Source organism: Xiphophorus maculatus, chromosome 16 (assembly GCF_002775205.1).
Source record: "Xiphophorus maculatus strain JP 163 A chromosome 16, X_maculatus-5.0-male, whole genome shotgun sequence".
NCBI lineage: Eukaryota > Metazoa > Chordata > Actinopteri > Cyprinodontiformes > Poeciliidae > Xiphophorus > Xiphophorus maculatus.
Window position 1 is genome coordinate 2,659,196 of NC_036458.1, and position 21,409 is coordinate 2,680,604.

At 37.3% G+C, this 21,409-nt stretch overlaps 2 protein-coding genes across 2 annotated transcripts; one reads left to right on the forward strand and one right to left on the reverse strand.

The window, feature by feature from the left end:
* Nucleotides 1–2,138: 2,138 nt before the first annotated feature.
* On the reverse strand, nt 2,139–6,694 carry pctp (phosphatidylcholine transfer protein). Its single transcript, XM_005803214.2, has 6 exons — nt 6,486–6,694; nt 5,575–5,692; nt 3,730–3,809; nt 3,438–3,609; nt 2,687–2,754; nt 2,139–2,321 (listed from the first exon to the last, which is right to left on the reverse strand). The coding sequence occupies exons 1-6, from the start codon at nt 6,609–6,611 to the stop codon at nt 2,247–2,249; spliced, it is 639 nt and encodes a 212-aa protein (XP_005803271.1). The 5' UTR covers nt 6,612–6,694; the 3' UTR covers nt 2,139–2,246.
* A 1,279-nt stretch (nt 6,695–7,973) lies between these two features.
* On the forward strand, nt 7,974–13,366 carry tmem100 (transmembrane protein 100). The gene is made up of 2 exons (XM_005803213.2): nt 7,974–8,127; nt 12,269–13,366. The coding sequence occupies exon 2, from the start codon at nt 12,331–12,333 to the stop codon at nt 12,733–12,735; it is 405 nt and encodes a 134-aa protein (XP_005803270.1). The 5' UTR covers nt 7,974–8,127; nt 12,269–12,330; the 3' UTR covers nt 12,736–13,366.
* Nucleotides 13,367–21,409: the final 8,043 nt, after the last annotated feature.

Genomic DNA, 21,409 nt, shown 5'->3' on the forward strand with positions numbered 1-21,409 from the left:
CCCTGGACAGGTCGCCAATCTGTCGCAGGGTGATTTTTTACACAATTTATACATATATAAATTATTTATATGTTTTGAGAACTTTTTATCTTCAGAGTTTTATATTTTTTTTGATGGAGACAACGCAAAATGTGCAAAAATTTCCAAAAAATAAGATACTAAAGGGAAGATTTGATACCAACATTGATTTTGATTAATTAATAGATTGTTCATAAAGGAAGAAAAATTAAAGGTTCGATTGGACAGCAACAAACTGGATTCATTTATCTAATTTTGAAACATTAACTACATTAAAAATGAGCAACAGTTTCTGCTTCTGTGTGCAGCTCCGGTCAGGGTGTCCGTTTAACCAGCAGGGGGCGCAACAACATCAGAGATAACAGTTGCTCTTTTTGCTCAATAATTCTTGTTTTTTTTGCTTTAATATTCTTCATGGGAAAAGATGTTTATTTACAAACCAGAGTTGTTTTTAATGTACTACTTGTTAAACATCATTCCATTTTTTTATTGTTTTAAATCTAACAAAAACCTGTTTATGTTAATTTTTCATGTTTTCAGGCTATTTTATAAGACACTAATAAGGTGAAATGAGTCTGAGGGAGCTACAAGTATGACTTTTAGATAAAACTAAAATAATAATTTAAAAAAACATCCATTAAAGATTTTAAGGACTTTAAAAGATTTTTAACTTATTAAAGTTTTTAATTTCCTCTGTCTAGTTTTAAAAAACAAAAAACTGGAACTGTAACTCATGTAAAGTCAACTAACTGCTTTGTTTTTCTCCGTGAAACTATCAAAGTTTTGTACTTTATTCCATCTAAACCGTCACTTTTTAGCTTTACGGGCAATAAACCAATAACAATATATATATATAACGCAACACACAGGTAATCAATATCTACAGATAATACATCTGAGAATATTCAATATTAAGAATATTCACTGAACTGAGATCCAGAACCGCACAGCATTCTGGGAGACGTAGGCAGAGGAAACACTTCAGCCACTCAACCTCTCACAGCTAGCTATGCAAGTTGGGTGGTATCAACTCTCTCACTCTTTGGTTACCTAGCAACTACCTGCTGAGTAGCTTATGGTTACCTAGCAACAACCTGCTGAGTAGCTTATGGTTACCTAGACCACACATTTGTTTTTCTATCGTTTCTGTTTTTTGTGTTGAGATGTTTTTAAAGTCTTTTGTGGAAACCAATAAACTTTTTCCAAATGATCTTCATAATTTTAACAAAACAATTCAAATGAAAAATCATAAAAACAGCAAAATGTCAGAAGTTTGATGATACAACAAACGTAAACAATAAAAATTATCTGTATCACCAATACTGGCTCTGTATTTACTTGATATTGGATTGACACCAAAACTTTATAACATAAATTATGTCGTTTTAATTTGATTTTAGCTGAGAGAATCAACAAGCAGCATTGGTGAATTAAAATGAATTTATATGCATTGACACAGCTCCACTCCATACAGCAGAACAAAAGGAGCGTGAACTGATCCAGCGTCCATATGCAGCGCTGCAGACATTCTGCACCTGTGAACATTTGTAAAATATCCCAATTCAGTAAAATATATTGCATCTCCCTCAATCAACACAAACAGTAAACAAGACAAGGTCATGAAATCCTGTGCAAAAAGATTGTTTTAGAAAATACAGCCAAAAGGAATGATTAACATCTTCAAATCATCTAAACAGTCAATTCAATTAAAATATCCCCTGAAAAGAGAGGAGTAGAGCAGCAACTGGGAACACAATCGATTCGCAGCAGCCTTTCACTTCATGGCCAAGTAAACAGGAACAGCTGCAAAAAAACAACGCGCCACATGCACCCTGAACACAACAGAGCAGCAAGAAAACTCTTCAGCCGCCGTCACCATCAGCACAGCAAAAACAGAAAACTCACCAAGTAACTTCAGTTTCTAGTGCAAATATCTTAGTTGACTTGGAATAAGACTAAAATGACTTACAGGTAACTTCTCAGCAAGATATAAGAGCTTGTTTAAATTCTTTAATATTAGTGAAAAAGAACTAGTTCCACTGGTATTTCACTTATAACATGGAAAAAATTTCTTGTTATAAGTGAAATAATCTGGCAATTGTTCCTATATCTTGCTGCAACATTTCTTGTAAGTTACTTTTCTCATATTTTAAGTACAACAAGATATTTGCACTTGAAACTAGACAAAAATACTTGTTGAGATTTCGTGTTTTTCCAGTGAGCTGCACTCATTTCTTCTCGCAGTATGTCTTGTACTTGTTGCAGGCCTTCTGCAGATCTTTAATGAAGCCTGGGACCCCGCTCTAGAAGAAGTAAAAAAACAAAAACACACACATCAGTCCAGAAGATGAGACAAAAAGACCCATATAGAACCAGTAAACAAAAACCCAGGAGAATCGTAAAGCAAGGGGACAAACGAAGAATCCCAGAGGGTCTGCAGGGAACACCAAATGTCTGAACATGCAGATAGCTGCAGAGATGTGGGAAGTGCTTTACTTTCATTTATAAAATTCTGGAAAAATGCTTTAATTAAAGTAACTGAAGAGGAAAAAAAACAAAACACACCTGGTGAGTCGTCTCCCAAAAAAACATATCTCATTTTGCAGGTTTTCAACGTGGCATAATTTCTGCACTTTGTTTAGACCATTTTGAACATGACAGCTCTCACCTTCGCTGCCCAGTTCACCAGCCAGGCAGGGATCATGCCGCCAGGATTATCAAAGTAGTTCATGAACACTGAAACACAGCACAAGATTAGTCCTCACATGAGGGTTTCAACTGCTAACTGCTTCACTGAAAACATTAAGCTGATCACATTAAGAAAAGAAATTTAACCCTCCAACAGCCAGAAGGTGGTTTCCAGTTAACTGAAACTAGTGGAGGTGCTGATCTCTCTCCTGGAGACAAGACGTTGTGCTTTCCAGCTAATATCGGGTTATTATGGTCATTTTTCCCCCCGGTAGCAGGAAGTGAAATTAATCTGAGTGGTATTCTTTTAATAGACGGTAAATTGTGAAAATACTTTCTAGATATTGAAAGTTCCAGTTGTTATGGATAAATGGGGAAATATATATTTACTCACTGGACATTTAAAGAATTGCGTAGAATTAAAATAACCAAAAATATCCATGCAGAGGTTTTAAATTTAGGACATAAAGGATTAAATATAAGTGGCCCAAGAAACAAGCCTTGTGGTACACCAGAAATATATTTTGTTTTAGATTTTCTTTCTTGTAGAATAGATTTTATTAAATAGAAGTGGCCCGAGAAAGCAGCCTGGGGGAACTCCAGAAGTAATTATTGTTTACTTAAATTTTCTCTTGTAAAGTGTCACGTTTTTAGCTCTATAATTATTCAAATCATTAATCGAGCATCAGATTTTCATTGGCTTTGTTGTATATTAATCAGCAGTTAGTCACCTTTAGTGCCGTCGGCTCCGTCGCTCTCCATGGCGACGCTCTGCTTGTAGTCGCTCACCCTCAGAGCGGCGCTCTTCTCTGGACACGCCGTCTCCGCTGAGCTTCTGGCCAGGATCACAAAGATCTTTCTGCCATTTATGTCCAGGTCTCTCCGCTGCCTTACGTAAACATACTGAGGTTGGAGCAGTCAGGGAACATGGATGTTAAGATTGCATGAAATTATCATAACTACAAAGTAACAAATAAAAATGGAAAGGAAGTTGTCTGTTTGCTTTTGAGAACTAAAGGATACATCTCTGTTTTTCAGAGGAAACGGGTATTTTACTTCCCAGTAAATCGCCGTTTGTCCATCGAAATCCTTCTCATAGAGTTCTGAGGAAACAAAAATAACAAAAAGCTTCATAAAGCAGCACTTACACCTGCAGCAGCAGTTTAATTTCTATCTTTCTCCCAGGAACATTTTGCTTTCAATTATTTTAATATTTTTATTGGATTTTCAGCAAAATAAATCCCCAACCAATACATTCAAATCCACACATCTATTACATAGATATAGAAACAAAGCAAAAGAAAACAAAACAAAACAAATCCTGGTTGACTTTATGCCGAATTGACTGGGAGTCTCATGGGAGTCATTTTGTAAAATGTGTTGGCAGAACCATGAACAACATGCCTCTGTTGTTCAACTTTGAGATTTGAGAGCAAGTCTTCAATTCACATTTCGCTTCCATGACGTTCCATTTTACCTTCTTCTACTATTTCATTCTCACGTACCAAACTATATCAGCTTATTTGTTATAACCATTAATAATTTAATACTAAGAAGCAGTTTCTGTTGAGTAATTTGCAGTTTTATTCCATTATTTTTTGCAATTTGTGGTTTCAAAAAAGGCAACATCCTCAAATATTTGTCAAAGTTCTAAACATTCAGCCTTGGTCTTGAGTTTCGCTTCCCAAACTGACCCAAATATTCAGAAGATTTCCAGCTGAATCTTCCTGTTAGTCATGGAGGCTCAAATAAACACAGCTGCTTATTTTACAGACAAATCTTTGACCTTCTGATGGCATTTACTGCAACACATGAAACAAGACAGAAACACCTCAAACTCAAACTACAAAAAGGAATGCATCAACTTTAAAAGTGTTTTCTAAAAGCTCTTAAACAAGGAAGTAGAAAACAAAACTAATCTAATTGTTTCAAACAATAAGCAGTTGGAGGGGTTCGGATGCAATCCGAGACATTCTCTGTGTCCTCCAGGGCTGAAACGATTAACGGGATTAATCATGATGAATTATAATAAATCGATTATACAAACAATTGTCAACTAATTTATCAACCAATTAATTGCTAACTGGAGTATTCAGAATAAAAAAAGAACAACATACTCACAGCAGTGAGTACAAAAAATAAATACATTTTTCATTTAAGATAAAAGATAAACCTTTATCTGTAAATATTTGTAGCAGTGGTAGTTTTGGCTTCACCTGGTTCAAATTACTTGTCAACAAATTATATTATTGCGTTGTTTATTTGCAACTTTGATGCATTTCTAATTAGAGATGCACAGATGCTATTTTAATATTTGTTTCAGTCCATTTTTGACCAAGCTTGTAAAGATTGGTGTATTTAAATGAGCTGTACTGGTGAAGAGTTATCAAATAAATTTGTAATTCAGTTAGTTAATGAACATGTTTTATTCATTTCAGAACTCTTTTTCTGTATTGGATCGGTATCAGCCAATACTAAACCTCAGATATCAATATAGGTATCAGAAGTGAAAAAGTGGATGGGTGTATTCCTAAAAGGCTTATATAAAAAATCTACGGAATGCAGCTATTTTCTTAGCTGATTAATCATCAGAATAATCAATAACTAAAAGAACTGACCCAGTTTCGGTATCTGACGTGTTTCTGCCCGTTTTAACCACTTTCCCTCATCGCCAGTCTGCAGCTCAACCAAACTACATCCACTCTGAACCATTCCTTCCTTTCTGGATGGTACCAGCCACTACCAGCTGCAGCCAACACGTTACCTGCTTGGTGCTGCAGATGTGTATGAAACCCAAAACAAAAATCTGAGTTTTTCAAAGATATTCTAAAATAAACAGAGACAACAGGTGTGAACATGTCTTTTTACCTTTCACATAACTATCCCATTGTTTCCGATACATCAGGTCCATGTAGACGTCTGCACAGAGTTCTGGGCTGCAGCTGTCCAGCGCTCCATAGACTTTGTACTCATAAAGTCCAGTTTCCTGCAAACAGCAAAAGGAAGGTAGGTCTTCACTCCTTTTTCTCTCTCCCACAGAGGCAGATTTATGGATTTACTTCAACAGGTTTTAATAAACATTACTATAGAATAAATAATACTGCCTTGAAATTGGGCGTCTGTCTCTTTAAAAACTCCTGCTCTTTCTGAAACTCTGCCTTGAGGAAGTTATCATATCTATTAACTGTTTAAAAACATTTTTACCAGTGTCACACTGAGAAGTAGCTCATATGATGAGCTCAGCAGATGTTTGCTGGTTGCTGCGGGCTAGTCTGAAGGAGCTGAGTGGCCAGAACGAAGTTCACCAGGTGTTTTGGACAACTGAATGGTTGCCTTGGGAGATTAAAGCAACACTCCAAGCATGTTTTTGATGAGGGAATAACATTACACCATGGTATAAAGCTTAAAAAGGGTTGGTTTTACACCCTTTAAAAATGATTTACTTTTTCCATGCTTAGTTTCCGTTCCCTATGACCTGCTTTTCCAGTTCTGGAAAATTTTACAAGCAAAATTCCCAGTTTCCTGAAGGCTGCAGAGAACCTGCAGAGGCGGTTTCTGAGTAAATCAGCAAACTGTCGCTCAGTTCCGGATTTTTCCGCCTCTGGCCGCTAGGACATCCCAGATGAAGTATTATTAATATTAAGACAAAATAAAATAAAAAAAATATCTGTTTACGTTTCAAGACGCCAGGGCTGAGCGGCTTTCATATGCGTTAATTATACACCTGCTGCAGGTTCTGCAGAGGTTCTGTTCAGTCGGACCGACTCGGTTCTGCCTACCCGGTCGTAACGCCGGTGGATCTGGACCCCCATCGCCTCGGTGAAGAGTTCCCATCCGTCCAGCTGCGGCTCGTCCAGCTCCTGCCAGGCTCTCTGGAACTCCTCATCCCCGAACTGCAGCGACATGACGGCGGCTCGGCTCCTCCGACAGCGGCCGCCAGCTGACGGAGCTGCCTGGCCGGACACAAACTCCCAACTTCCGCTTAGAAACACTCAAATAAAAGATAGGAAACGGTCACAAAGTGTGTATGGTAAAAAGGTCAAGTACTGAGTAACTGATCAAATGATCAATCATTTCATATTTAAAAATGGCATCACCAGACGAATCAACATATACAGTTAAGTGGAAGTTTTGGTATTTTAAGAACCAAAATGACAATAATTCATATAATAAAATAATAATTTAAAAAATCAGGCAAAATACATTTTTCCAAATCAGCTCCGTTCAATATAAAACCTATAAAACTTTAAAAAATAAACTGTAGGTGTGTGTATCTGTGTCTGGTGAATTAATGGTTAAAACATGTTTGTTTTTCATTCAGTGGATAGAAAATCCAGAAATTTTACTCAAGTAAGAGAAGAAATACTTTATAATAAAATTATTCAAGTAAAAATGAAAAGTACTGCATAGTAGAAATACTCCTAAATATACATTTTTCAACAACAACAAAAACAAATACTGAAGTAAATGTAATTCAGTAAATGTAACTTGTTGCTGCCCAGCTCTGGACACTATGATTTCTTTTGTTTTTAATTTATTCAGTATTTTACACAAGGTGAATATAAACAAATTAAACACAACAATGTAATGATATTGCAGAGTAATATTTTTCTAAAGTAAAATGAAGATAAAATTAGAACATTTGTAAATGTTTTGGAAAGTCTGCTTACTTGTTAGTCACTGACATGCAGACAAATAAATAAATTATAATAACAATAATAATCTTTGCTAAAGAATCTGTGTCCCGCATCCTAGTATTAAGGAAAGTTGAGTGGAAGAAAGAAATGTTGTAAAAACAAGCAAATAAAATGTTCATAAGAAACGGGGAATACGTCAGATAATATTTGAATGAAAATGAATCAGTTTTAATTGTCAACATTTGACTTCCAGTTCAGAACAAAAATCTAACTAAACTTAATATATTTACTTGGATAAACTTAATTTGATTAGTTGCAAAAAATGTATCTAAATTTTTTTTAAAGTTGTTTTTTCCAAATAACTTAAAGGCGCAGTAATTTTAAACTTCTGTACTTAATTAATGTGATAATAAAAAAAACAGCTAACCTAAAACATCAGATTTAATTTCAAGATGTTTGACTTTCAAATAGCACAGATATAACGAAATCAGATATATTTTTTATTTTCATTTTGGCTCTTTTAGATGCGGCTGTAACTTATCTTATTTTGGAAAAACTCAACCGGAAGTATCCACTTTTCCCTGATCACCGTGAACTTGACGCAGACGTCGATACTTGACACGGTCCGCCTCGGTGAGGATGGCAGTTCGGCCCCCAGGACTGTAGGAGAGTCGGACTGCAGCCCGAACCGAACCAGACAGATACTTTAGGAACCACTTTGCTTCAGAAACAAGCGACTTTTACTGCAGCGGTTCGGAAACGTGGTGTTGGAATAACTCATGAGGTAACAAATACTTTTAATTTTTCTAATTTCTACTAATTTAATTAATCTTGAAATTATTTTACTCCGCCTTCAGTAGATTTAATTCCACTTTTCGGGATTTAATTTGGTGAATATTATCTGGCTTGATTATTATCTATTTATTTAGTAAACCTTTAGTTGCTTTTATTGCGAATTGTCGCTGTGAAAATAAAGGAAGCTGAATTTGTAAGTGAATCTGTGGGATAATAAAGGTTTAACTGATTTCAGATTCCTTGTTGCTACATTATTTCAAAACGATTTAATCGTCAGAAACTTTCAATTTGGATTTCTTTCATTTTGGCTTGAATTGCAACAAAACACACTAAATAATTAACTCTACAAATTTATCCAAAGAAATCTAAATGTTTGGTTTTTACTTCTGCAGCAAACCTAACCACCAGCAGCAGTTTTATTATATAAAAGCAAAATTTGCCTGTTTGTTCCTCAAATAAGTAAAATAACATACCAGCCTGCAAAGTTTCAAAGGATTTTATGAGAAAACATTTTTATTTTTTCACTGCAGTTTATCATGTTTTGTATGCATAGATTGGTACCATCTCTTTAAGATCTGAAAATTAAACAGCGTCCACTATACACAAAATTCCCAACAGTCATTAAAAATAGTTTTTAATATCTTATCTATTCAATTAATGCAACGTGTTGCCGTTTTAATATTTCTAGAAATTAGTTGAGAACACCAAGAACATTCATTTATTGTTTACAACATTGTAGCAAACAAGAAATAAACCTATGCAACATTTTACAAGTGGAAAAAATCTTAGAAATTAAGTTTTCAGTTATTTGATCAAAGAATTTCATCCCCTCACAACATTTCACAGGAAGAAAGTTGATTTTGTTTCTGCTGAACTATTTAGCTGATTTTGGCTGAAAGACCGAACAGTGAAACACTTTTAAGTTTCTTCCACCTCCAGATTTTTATTTTAAAAAATGTTCTTGTGTTTGTGATGGTCGGTAAGAAATAGGTTGTGGTAACATGTCTGATTTTAACTATGATGTTTAAAGTGTTTTTAATCAGGTAATAATATCGGTTGTTTGAGGAAGTGTTTTTTTGGTTGTGTGATTTCAGACCTGAACCTTCAGAGACACATTAAGACAGTTAGAAATTCAGCCTTTTATCACTTGAAGAACATTTCTAGGATTAAAGGACTAATGTCCTGGCAAGATAAACTTGATCATGTGTTTATCTTTAGTTGCATTGGTTACTGCAGCAGTGTTTTTACAAGTCTGTCTAAAAAATCAGACAGCTGCAGCTGATCCAGAGCGCTGCTGCTGGAGTTCTGACTAAAACCAGGAAGACAGAGAAGATAGACTTTAAAATACTGGTAGTTTATAAATCACCGAACAGCTTAGCACCACAACCCATTAAATATCTGCTGTTGTTGTATCAACCTTTCAGATCTCTCAGGTCTTCTGGTTCTGCTCTGGATCCCCAGAACCAGAACCAAACATGGAGAACCAGAATTCAGCTTCTATGCACCACAAATCTGGAACAAACTTCTGGAAAACTGCAAAACAGCTGAAACACTTGAGTTCCTTTGAATATATGCTAAAAACCCACTGGTTTAGTCACCTTTTATTAACAACTGGAATTATCAGTTATTGATCAATTATAAATTATTGATTTATCGTGTTTTATATATATATATATATATATATATATATATATATATATATATATATATATATATATATATATATATATATATATATATATATATATATATATATATATGTATACAGTATATAGCGATAGACATGTGATCAATATTGACTGATAATACATCTAATAAAATTTTCAATAATTTCACTGAACTCTGATCCAGAACCGCACTGCATTCTGGGGGATGTAGGCAATGGAAAGGCTTTTATTTTAGTAGCTCAACCTCTCAGCCAGCTAAACTGGGTTTTTCCAATATACTCACTCACCCAGCAACTCACTCATTATTTGGTTACCTAGCAACTCATTCCTTGGTTTCTTAGCAACAACTTGTTGAGTGTCTTGTGCGGCAGCAGTTTCAGGTTTTGCCGCCGTGCCTTCTAATTGCTTAAAAATAAAAGAACAGCAGCATGAACTGAAAACTGTTGATAAAACAGGAAAATAATCATTCGGGCGGCTGACACTTGACTTTAACTTGGACAAAATGTCTTGTGAATCTCTGGTGTGGACTCTTTCTCGTTCTGGGTCGTTTTACTTTCAGAGACATGAACAAATTAAGTCATTATTACTGATTTTCTGTTTCCTCTGTGTCCCTCCCTCTTCAACGGGATGCTTAATTCTAACAAAAAGAAATCTGTCGCTTAGTTTAGAGAAAAATCAAACATTTCAGCCACATGCTGGAATGTTAAACGTGGAAGAATTTCAGGTTCAATCCAAAGACTGACGCTGAACCTGAGGTCCAGTATCAGCAGTGAGAAAACAAACCTCCAGGAAAGCTTCCTATATGCAGTGACTGTTCTGGGATAAGAAAGATGAACTCCAGCAGCATCTGGCTGTGATGAAGCAACTTGTTTGTCTCTCAGCGTCTGAATCCCGGCTTCGCGTTGGGAAAACACGCCGGCGGAAGAAAGGAGGGGACGGTTGTGAAACTGCTTGTGATTTCAGATGCTTCTTGCGTTTCAGCAAGTGCTCCGTATCCTGCGCTCTCCAGGGAATGTCTCAGCTCGTGTCGGGCTGAGCGGACCTGCGTCATTCTCCCCTGACTGGGCTGAGGCGGCCTAGATTGTGCAAAGGGGTTACATTGGTTTATTGAAGCAGCGTGTGGTGGTCAGAGTGGGCTGGCAAATTGTGAAATGTGATGTGGAAATCAAACCAGAAACATCTGCTTCAGACTCGTTTCTTCTGCGTTGAGCAACTAAAGTTGGCCTTTTGACCAGGGCTGAAACGATTTATCCAATTAATCATGATTATAGAAATAATCGTCATCTAACTGAATAATTGTTGCCTGAGGATACAGACTAAATATTTTCATTTTCTGTAAAAACAATAAATAAACCTGTAATTAAGCACCTTTGCTATCTTTTTATTCATCAAAAATATAAACAGATTAGTACACAGTATTTGTTTTTAGCTGCAGATGCATCCTTTGGTATTGATCAAGCATACACGAAAGAATTACTATTGTTATTGCAGGCATTATTTACATCTTTTAATATATTTCTAATGTGTAAAAACTAAAATAAGTTAAATAGAAATCCTGCTGAGCATGCCCATTTTTAAGCCAATTAATCATAAGAAAAGCTGATAGAATCATCAATCACTGCAATTATCATTAGTATGCATGATATCTCCTGCATATGGGTGCTGTACGAGAGGGGGCGCCAAAACAAAGGCCTAAAAATTACTTTTGTCTGTTTGAAAATGATTCGATCTGCAGTTGCATTCACAACAGACCTGTTTAGTTCACTTTAATTGAACTGTAGTTCATTTGTCTAGAAAGTCCAGCTGTTTTGGTGAGTGCATAATCAAACTCTGATGCAGACCAAAAGAGCCAACTCTGGCCCACCTACAAACCTCGGTCTCAGTTCAGTTGAAGTGTACTCTGGTTTGGTTCGAATGCATATGTGAACGTCATAGAGACTGCTCCAGAAGCAGGAAGTGGACTACAGCACGGGGCATTCTGGGTAATACGACCAAAACAAACGTGGGAGTCTAGTTTTAGAGGGAGAAATGGTTTCTTAGTCTTTTACCAAAGACAAAACAGAAATCGTCTGACGCTGCTCCATTTTTGTTTACATTTTTGAAGCAGCAAATTGTGCTCAGTGTCTTCTTTAGAGGTTTTTGTGTCATTTCCTTCAATAGTTCTTGGTGCAGCGCCACCACAGGCGAGGAGGTGAACAGGTTTTCAATTACTTTGGATTGTTTGATTCAGTCAAAAAGTGTGAAAGTGAATCACAGCAGCTGAAAATGCAGCAAATGTTGCAATTCTGGCCTCCAAGCTGAGGGCGTCTACTGGACTATCAGATGTGTAAAAACCCTAAAACAGAGTCACGCTGCAGTGTCCACACACCTCAGACAGTATAAAGTTGTGCCCTGATATTATCGATATTTTGGATTGATCATAACTCTGCTGGTTTGCTTACTGGTTGGTTTGTCTCTCCTCAGACTGGGAGCCCCAGAGCACCGCAGTGAGGAGCCAACTGTAGTCGGTTCATCCTAATCCTGCGATGCCAGACGAACTCAACAAGGACGCAATGAAGACGCCAGCGACCTCTGAGAAGCCCAAAGCCCCCGAGCAACCACCAGTCGCCATGACGACACTGAACATCCCCCTGGTTAACGAGGTCCAGCTGACGGCAGCCACCGGCGGCGCGGAGCTCTCCTGCTACCGCTGCACCGTCCCGTTCGGCGTGGTGGTCCTCATCGCCGGCATCGTGGTCACCGCCGTGGCGTACAGCTTCAACTCGCATGGATCCACCATCTCCTACTTCGGGTTGGTGCTGCTGTCGGCCGGGCTGGTGCTGCTGGCGTCCAGTGCCGTCTGCTGGAAGGTGCGGCTGGAGCGGAAGAAGGAGAGGCGGCGAGAGAGTCAGACCGCCCTGGTCACCAACCGGAGGAGCATTTTCACATGAACCCGCCAAACTCTCTGGGACGTAATCAGGCATCATCGTAGCGTTTCCGACCTGCAAAAGCTCCGACGCTGCGGGCTTTGAAGACACTGGCAGGGGTTTATTTGTCAAACAGACGACGAACATCTGGAGTGCTGGGAACGCAGCCAGGAGGAACGAATCCCAATTAAACTGAATTACCACTGTGCACAGCGGTGGAGAGGAAGTCCTGCATTAATCCGCTGCAGCATGTGGCGGCTGATTGCAACAGGAAGGAATGTGGGAAAAGAAAAAAATCAGCCCAGGATGGAGGACGGAAACAGGGAAATCCAGAGTCATAATAATATACATGATATTCTGGAGAAAACTATTTAACCTTTCATGTGTTTTCTCCTGGGGAATTTTAATCCTCCACATCGTTTTTGATAATAAACTTTATGTAGCAAAGTTTGAACTTATCTTCATGGTCTACTATGTAAACTTTTGAAGTCATTGCATGTATAACAAGATGAGTTTCAATAAAGCCACTGATTCGCCAACATGGTGCAGAAAAAGATTTGGCAAGCTTTCCGGTCACAATAACAAATTTTGGTTGACCATAAAATATCCAAGAAATTATTGCGGTAATCTAAAATAAAGTTGTTTTGAGACCATTTTCACTTCTTCTTCTGTGACAGAAACTGTGTTTAATTCAAGCCAGTTTCATAAAATCCACAACCACATTCCCCAGATCAACAAAACTTTACATTTTTCCCATGTTATAAGTGAAATAATCTGCCAATTGTACAAATACTTTTTCGTCAATATCAGGGAATTATTGACTTAAAAAAGCTCCAAAATCTTTCTGAAAAGTTACTTGTAAGTCAGTTTTGTCTGATATTTGCACTAGAAACTGGAATAACAATTCTTGGTATGATTTTGTGTTTTTGCATTGTACCCTTTGTTTTTTACATAACACTCTTTGCTGACTCATTGCTTTCCCTTTGCAGAAGTTTATTCGTTTACAGTTTTTTACTTTATTTTGTCTCCAACACTGAAAGGAAGCTGAACTCTTCGGTTTGACCCTATTGGTTTTAAAATAGCCCGGACAGGGAAGTATATTTATAGGCAGCATTTGCGTTGCTATGCATCCGAGTGACACCAGACACTACAACTAAAAGGTTTCCTTGCGTCAGAGGAGACCCTACAACAAACGGTGTCACTTCTGGGAGCTCACCACCCCTCTGGTGCGCGGATCGCTAACACATTCATGGGACAGGCGATGCTTGGAGGGCGTCTGCTGCCCGGCTTCTCGGGTTCAGAGGAAGCCAGCCCGAAGCTGGAAAAATGGAGAGACTTGATATGAGGTTTGACAGCTGCTCGCCGTCAGCGTCTTTAGCCTCATTACGCGGGCTCCTGCAGGGTCTGCGTGCGTCACTTTTTGTGCCTCACATGGTTGTCATTCCAGCCAGGGCCGCGCTGCCGGCTGGAGGAGTTCGTCAATAAACAGGAGGGAATCTGGAGGAGGAAAGTCGCCACAATGGAAGATGTTCACTTACTAATGAAGCAGATCAGGAGCGTCAAACTCGTTTTCACTTTGGGCCACATTAAGATCACAAATGTTCAATAATACACTGGGTTGTGCCAGAATGTATCGATAAACCAGATAAAGCACGTGTCAAACTGAAGGCCCGTGGGCCAAATCCTGCCCACCATAGCTGTTTATGTGGCCCTCTAGATTCTAGACTAAACACAAAGTGTGCTTAAATATTATGTTATCAGTCAAATCAATGCAGTTTTTATCTGTTTACTGCCAAATTGTATCAATCAGTCCCTCCAATTTCTTCAGAAAAATTTACGCAAAATCAACAAATCCCCACATGTTTTTAGCTAATAATTGAGAGTTTATTGTAGATTTTTCTCCAAAATTGTCAAAAACTTTCTTACTTGTACTAAACAGCTGCCTCAGCCTGAATTAATGTCAGATTAGAGTCCATAATCTATAGAGCGAGTCATAAAAAGTTGCATTTACCGTCATAAATAAGTGCAAATATCACAAATATTTCCAAATTAGTACCACTAACACTTTGATTTTTTATTGTTAGTTACATTATGTAAAACAAATATGTCAGACGTATCAGATGTAGTCAAGCCTGAAAAAAGGTGTGAAAAAAAATTTAAACATAATCTGACAAGTTAAGGTAATCTAATAACCAAAATAGTTTTTTTCTTGTTTTAAAAAAAGTGTGATAGAGAAAATAATAACAAAGAGTTTTCTAGTAGTTTGACATTGTTTATCATATTACACCTAATTTTATCATATGTCCATGAATTTTACAGATAAGAAGCGGTGGCAGAGTTCCTTGTGATTTTGCAAAGTTGCAATTGAAACACTTTGAATCACTTTGAATCACTTTGAATCACTTGAACAACAACTGGATGTTGCCACGGCTACAAACCACGAAGAAGAAGACAACAGGAAGCAGTTGGATGATGATAATAACTTAATGAGTGAACAAACTAAATGTGATTTTAATTTAGTTTCTAATTCAATGAAATTGCACAGTTGTGCTTTTTTCGACATCAGTGGAATATTAGCTGCATTTCCATAACAAGTGTCTGCTGATATTCTGGTAATTATGTCATAAAAAATAACCATTTTACAATTCCAGAGTTTCCATTAAATAAGAAACATGATCAAAATTACATGAATAAGTTTGTTCAAGCAGTGAGTAATTACAAAGCATGATGCTACATTATCCTCCTACCACATTTCTTCTTCTTTGTCTTTTTAGCCAGCAGGTTCTTGATCAAGTTTCCACTTTTGCAAAATCAATTTCGAAAGTCCAAAGAAAAAAACATCTCATCCTAGCACAAAAAACTTTTAATCAAAAACCAAGTTTTTCTTTTTTTCAAAATTGCCATGTTTCTATTAAACAAATTTATTTTTGTCAAATTGTGCAATTATATGGTCAGTGTAAATGCAGCTACTGAGAAAGTTTTGCACACATTTGTAATGAAAACACAACTAGATGTTATGCAGATGATTCTGCTAGTGAACTTTTCACCAAAGATTCATATTTACAAAGAATTCATGTATGTTTTTGGATGTGAATTGGCATTTAGTTTCAGTCTGCTTCTATTTTTCAACCAGTAATTCTATTGTTGAAATTTGACAGAATAAGGGTTAAAACACAGCCAGCAGAAAGCAGCAAAAATGTAAAAACACATGTTCACTACTCAAGTCTTCAGCTTTTAACCTTTTCTCTATAAAATCAGCATCACAAAAAAAACCTGACTGCACAAAGATGGATGCACACCCAGTGGAAAATATGAGTCTACGAGGACTGAAACTGTCAAGTTTCTCCAAGACATATAAATAAAACATAAATATCACACTTCAGGGTTGCACAGAACCTTTATCTTCAGTGCAGAAACGGTAAATAGCCGCATGAAACTCCAGCCTTGCAGCACAGCCGACTGCACATTGCTGAAATTCTCCACAATTAAACATAATGAGCTGAGCTCTTGCAGCTTTCTCTCCAGTCAAACAGCTGTGCAGTCTGGAGATAAAGCGGGTCAAACGGACCCGATCCGAAGGCCCCCGACCAGCTGGCAGGACCGGCGTAACCCAGACGACGGTGCAGGTTCTGACTGAACTGATCCACAAACACTCTCCAAAGTCCAGACGATAAACAACAGAGAGACATTCAGCATCATTTTAGGTTTTACTTCCTGCAATCAGCAGAAAATGACTTTTGTCCAATTTCTGGTGGAAATATTTTTATACTTTTGAATTAAGACCAAAACTAACTTAAAATGAACTTTCCAGCAAGATATAGAAGCTTGTTCTCTGTCTGTTATTCCTCAGTACTGATTAAAAGGTTGTTTCACTTATCACAAGACATTTTCCAATGTTACAAGTGAAATAATCTACCAATGGAAATTGTACTTTTTCCTCAATTGAAAGTAATTATTAACTAAAACAAGCTCCTATATCTAGCTGAAAAGTTGCTTCTAGGTTAGTTTTTTCTTATTTGAAGTGTACTAAGATATTTACACTAGAAACTAAACCAAAAATTCCTGGTAAGGTTTTGTGTTTTTGCAGTGCAGCTGCTGTTGATGTTTGCTATGTTTGTGGTTATAACATTCAGCCCCCAAGACACATGAGGTCAAGAAATGTGCCAAAAGAGTCAATTCACATAAGATTCCCTTTTAAAATGTCCCAAAACTGATTTAAAACACAAAAAATAAAACAAATGTCTTGTCAGCCTCCATTTTGCAGTTATGGTCCTTTTAATAAAACGTTCTCAGTCTTTGAAATGATCTAATTGTTTATTAAATCGGATCTTAGATTTTATTCATGGCTGTTTTATCAAAGTCCGGTTCGTTTGATGTGGACCAAAAAGCGAACTCTGGCCGCCTACAAACCTAGATCTGGGTTTGGTTGAAATGAACTCTGATCAAATCCAAAAGCAGGAATTGGACTACAGCGCAGGGCATTCTGGGTAAATACAACCAAAACAAACATGCTATTCCAGCGTTAGCTAGCTAGTTGGGATCTTTTACCAAGCACAAAAGAGAAATTCTACAATCGACAAAATCTGATGCCTCGCCATCTTCGTGTTTTTTGCTCTCAGTGTCTTCTCCAGAAGTTTTTGTGTCGCTTCCTTCAGCGGTTTTGGTGCAGCGCCCCCACAGGTGAGGAGGGGAACAGGTTTTTTAATTAGTTTGATTTGTTTGATTCAGTGCAGCATGAAAGTGAATCACAGCAGCAACAAACGTTGCAATTTTGGTCCCCAATCCAACCAAATCTACAGGTGTAAACCCTAAAAAGACATTTTTGTTATCATTTTGAAACTTTTTTCTATAAAAATATTTTCTAGATGAATGCATTACTTCAGGTTTAGTGTTGAAGTGCTTTCGTAAAATGTGACGCTCATAATTATGAGCCATCGCAAAGCATCTGCTGCACTTCCCTCATCTGAACTCTGATTTGACACGACGCCGCCCAGCGAGAGGAAGTCCAGAATCAGAGGAGGCCATAAAATTGAGCCAAACCGAGTCTTTAAACTCTCCTCAGTGTCACGCAGCAGCTCAACTCCTTCCTGCAGGCAGAGGTGTGTCCGCCCCGTCAGCCTTTGGTTTGTTTGGATTGAAGCAGAGAGTTTATGAAATGAAGAGTCTGAGGCAGAGAGAGAAAACTTCTGCTGCAAATCGAGTAATGAGATGCACATTTCGAGGGGAACCGGAGGCAGTTTTGCTTCATGACGAGCCAAGAGGGAGAAAAGTCAAAAGCTTGAGTGGACCTTTGTTCTAATTTTCCTGAAACATTATGTGCACTTCTATGCTAAAACATCTGCGGGTCACAAAATGTGTGAGAAGCAGAGCAGGACTCACTTTTTCTGATCCTTTCATGTGATGCCAGAGGTTCCTGGAGTGGCTGTTGTGTTGGTTGTTCAAAGTCCCAGAGGTTCTGGTAAAACCCCCGTTTCACCAGATCATAAAGACAAAGCTCTTCCAGGCTGTTTCCTCCCTTTTTAATGATGAGTCCCACTTCAACAAGACAACTGTCACAAATTCAAATCCTCTTTGTTTCATTCGGCAAAGGCTTCAACCAAACTGGACAAAACTTCTCAGAGATTTGCAGCAGAGTACTTTGAAAAAAAATCATTAAATAGATTATAAAAACAGGAGGGAAAGAAAATCATATAAAGTGAATAAATGAGCAGACTGCAAAAACACAAAATATTAAAAAGTAGTTTTGGTCTAGATTCTAGTGCAAATATCTAGTTCCTCTGGAAGATTATTTCACTTATAGCATGGGAAGATGTCCCATTATAAGTGGAAATAAAAACTACTTGATCTAGTACTTTTTATCTACATTCAAGAAGTATTTACTCAAAACAAGATCCTTTACCTCTGTTCAAGAAATGACTCCAGTCAGAGTAAAAAAGTATTTGGTGAAAAGTAACTCAGTACTGAGTAACTGATCAAATTATCAATCATTTAATATTTAAAGTTTGTAAAATGTAAAGTTAAGTGGACATTTTGGAGTATTAAGGACCAAAATGACAAAAATTCATACAAGTAACAAAAAAATAACAAAATTAGGCAAACTGATTTTTTTTCAAATCAGTTTTATAAATAAAAAACTTTAAGAAAAACTGCAGGTGTGTGTCTGCGTCTGGTGAATTTTTGGTTAAAACATTTTGTTTTTCATTCATTAGGTAAAGAATCCAGAAATTTTACTCAATTAAGAGAAGAGATACTTCATAATAAAAGTAAAAGTATAAGGTAAACAGTAAAAATATTTCTAAAAGTACATTTTTTCCAAAATAAATAAATAAATAAAAGACACTCAGGTAAATGTATCTCTGTGCTTCAGATTGCAGATGTGACTGTTTTCTAGTGATTTCCACCACAACCTAACAGGAGCGGTGAGATGAAAACAGATATTTGTTCATCTAACCAACAACAGAAAACATGTGAAACTCATAAAGAAATGACCTAAATGTGCAACCTGTAAAAACTGCTTTGATGCATGTTTATGAAGCTTTGGGTGCTTCTGAGCCTTTCCTTTCCTTACTGGACTGTTCTCCCTGGAAGCAGGACTGTGCTGAATCACATTCAGCCTTTCTGGCTGGCAGATGGGCGCTCCGCTTCCCGGCTGAATGCTGAACAACATCTGAATCATCTGTGTGGAGTTTGAGCTTGTGGTGAGCTACAGATGCTGATCCTCTCCACCAACAGAACGAAAAAGAACAAAAGGAAAGCTGACGCCCAGATTTCAGCCTCACGATGCATCAAAGTTTATTACATCTGTATGTTTCTGGAGTAAATATCGGACGAAGAAGACAAACATTCAAGTGTTCGGTTTGTCTTCTTTGTCCGTGCTCAGGCTCTCCCGGGTTCTGGAACAACGATCCAGCTCTTTCTGTCACAAGAAACATAAATCAATTAATTGCATGATAAATTAAAACAAGCTCAATAATTTCCACTTGCATAATTTATTGTTTTTCTCTCTTTCTACCAAAAACTGGATGACAAAAGTCTTCAGTTTGGTGCTTCAGTCTCAACGAGCCCTTCGTGTACAGAGACTTTATCATTCATTTTATTTGTTGTTTCTGTTGTTTTGTTTATTTTATTTTGGATATTTAAAATGTCGTCCAGTTCCAGTGTTAAATGTTCATGAAAACGTAAAGTTTATGGATATTCGAGAATGCATTCTTCCATTATTATGTCATTATGTTACTTGAAAATGATATCAAAACAACAATATTATTGTTCATCACACTAAACAAAACTTGTCATTATGATAGGGCTAATTGTGACATTTTTAAAGTTTTGCTTGGTTTGATGGTAAATAAGATAAAACCTCTGAGATGAAACATTTCTAAAAGAAATCTAACATCAGATATTAAGAACCAGATGTATTGTCCATGTTAGTGAAACTTCAGAATATAATGAGAAGTAATAACAATGGAGAGAATCCTGCTGTTAAAAATTAACTTTCTGTTGCTTCTGTGATTTATTACAAACATTCCTGGATCATTAAATAATCAGCTTTATGTAAACGGGCCCTGGAGGAAATATAAAAGGTGTGTCTGATTCACCCAGAGGTCATTTAACAGAGTGATGTCATGGGAGGGAACTTCTCCTTTTCCTTTTTATCTGAGCAACTCGTGAAGTTTCCACAGTCCCCTCCGCCCCTCAGCCATTACTCACTGTCACACATAAAACTGAAACGTAAAGGAAACCTTTCCAAAGAGCTTGAAGCCAAATAATTTCAGAGAATCAGTTCAGATCTGAATGATAAACCTCTTTGTTTTTCATCTTGCATTCACACCAGCAATGTTTAGTCCACTTTAATCAAAGTCTTTCTCGTTTGTCTAGAAAGAGAAAGGTGTGAATGCGTAACTCTGATGTGGACCAAAAGATCAAACTCTGGTCCAACTAAAAACCAAGCAAAGTAGAACATAAACCGCTCCAAAATCAGGAAGTGGACTACAGCACAGGGCATTCTGGGTAAATTCCTGCGCTAGCAGGAAACCACAGACAAAAGAGAAATCCTCCCACTGCTAAAATCGACGCTACTCTATTTTTGTTTACATTTCGTGAAGGAGGAAGTTGCGCTCATTTCTTGTTTGAAGGCTTTCGTGTCGTTTCCTCCAGTGGTTCTCGCTGCAGCGCCCTCACAGGGGAGGAGGGGAACAGGTTTCTCAATTAGTCTGGATGGTTTCATACATTGTAGTGTGAAAGAGAACCGCAGAAGCTGAAAATGGAAGAAATGTTGCAGTTTTGGTTCCCAACTGAACCCCATGAAACAGCCTTAGCCTCCCATAAGAACTGGAAGTAAGAAAATGAAGGCTGGAGGAAAATAATGATGAAAACAAAACAGAGAAACAACACAAGCAGAAATCTACTACTGGAAAAGATATGACAATATTATTTATAGCATATTCGGGTTGTGGGCCTTTTTGTTGTTGAAAAAGTTACTATGTAAGTAATTATTTTAGTATATAATTCAGAAAATAAGTAAAAGTGTTCTTGCATTATTTATGCCATTACCATTTGTGAAAATGGTCACAAAACAAGAGTATTTTAGTTTATCGCCATAACCTCTGGGACATTTTATTCAGCAGAATTTGTTATGGTGGCAGGCCGGTTTCCAGTAACATCACTTCTCTCCACACACTGCTTTGGAGGAAACTGTCCC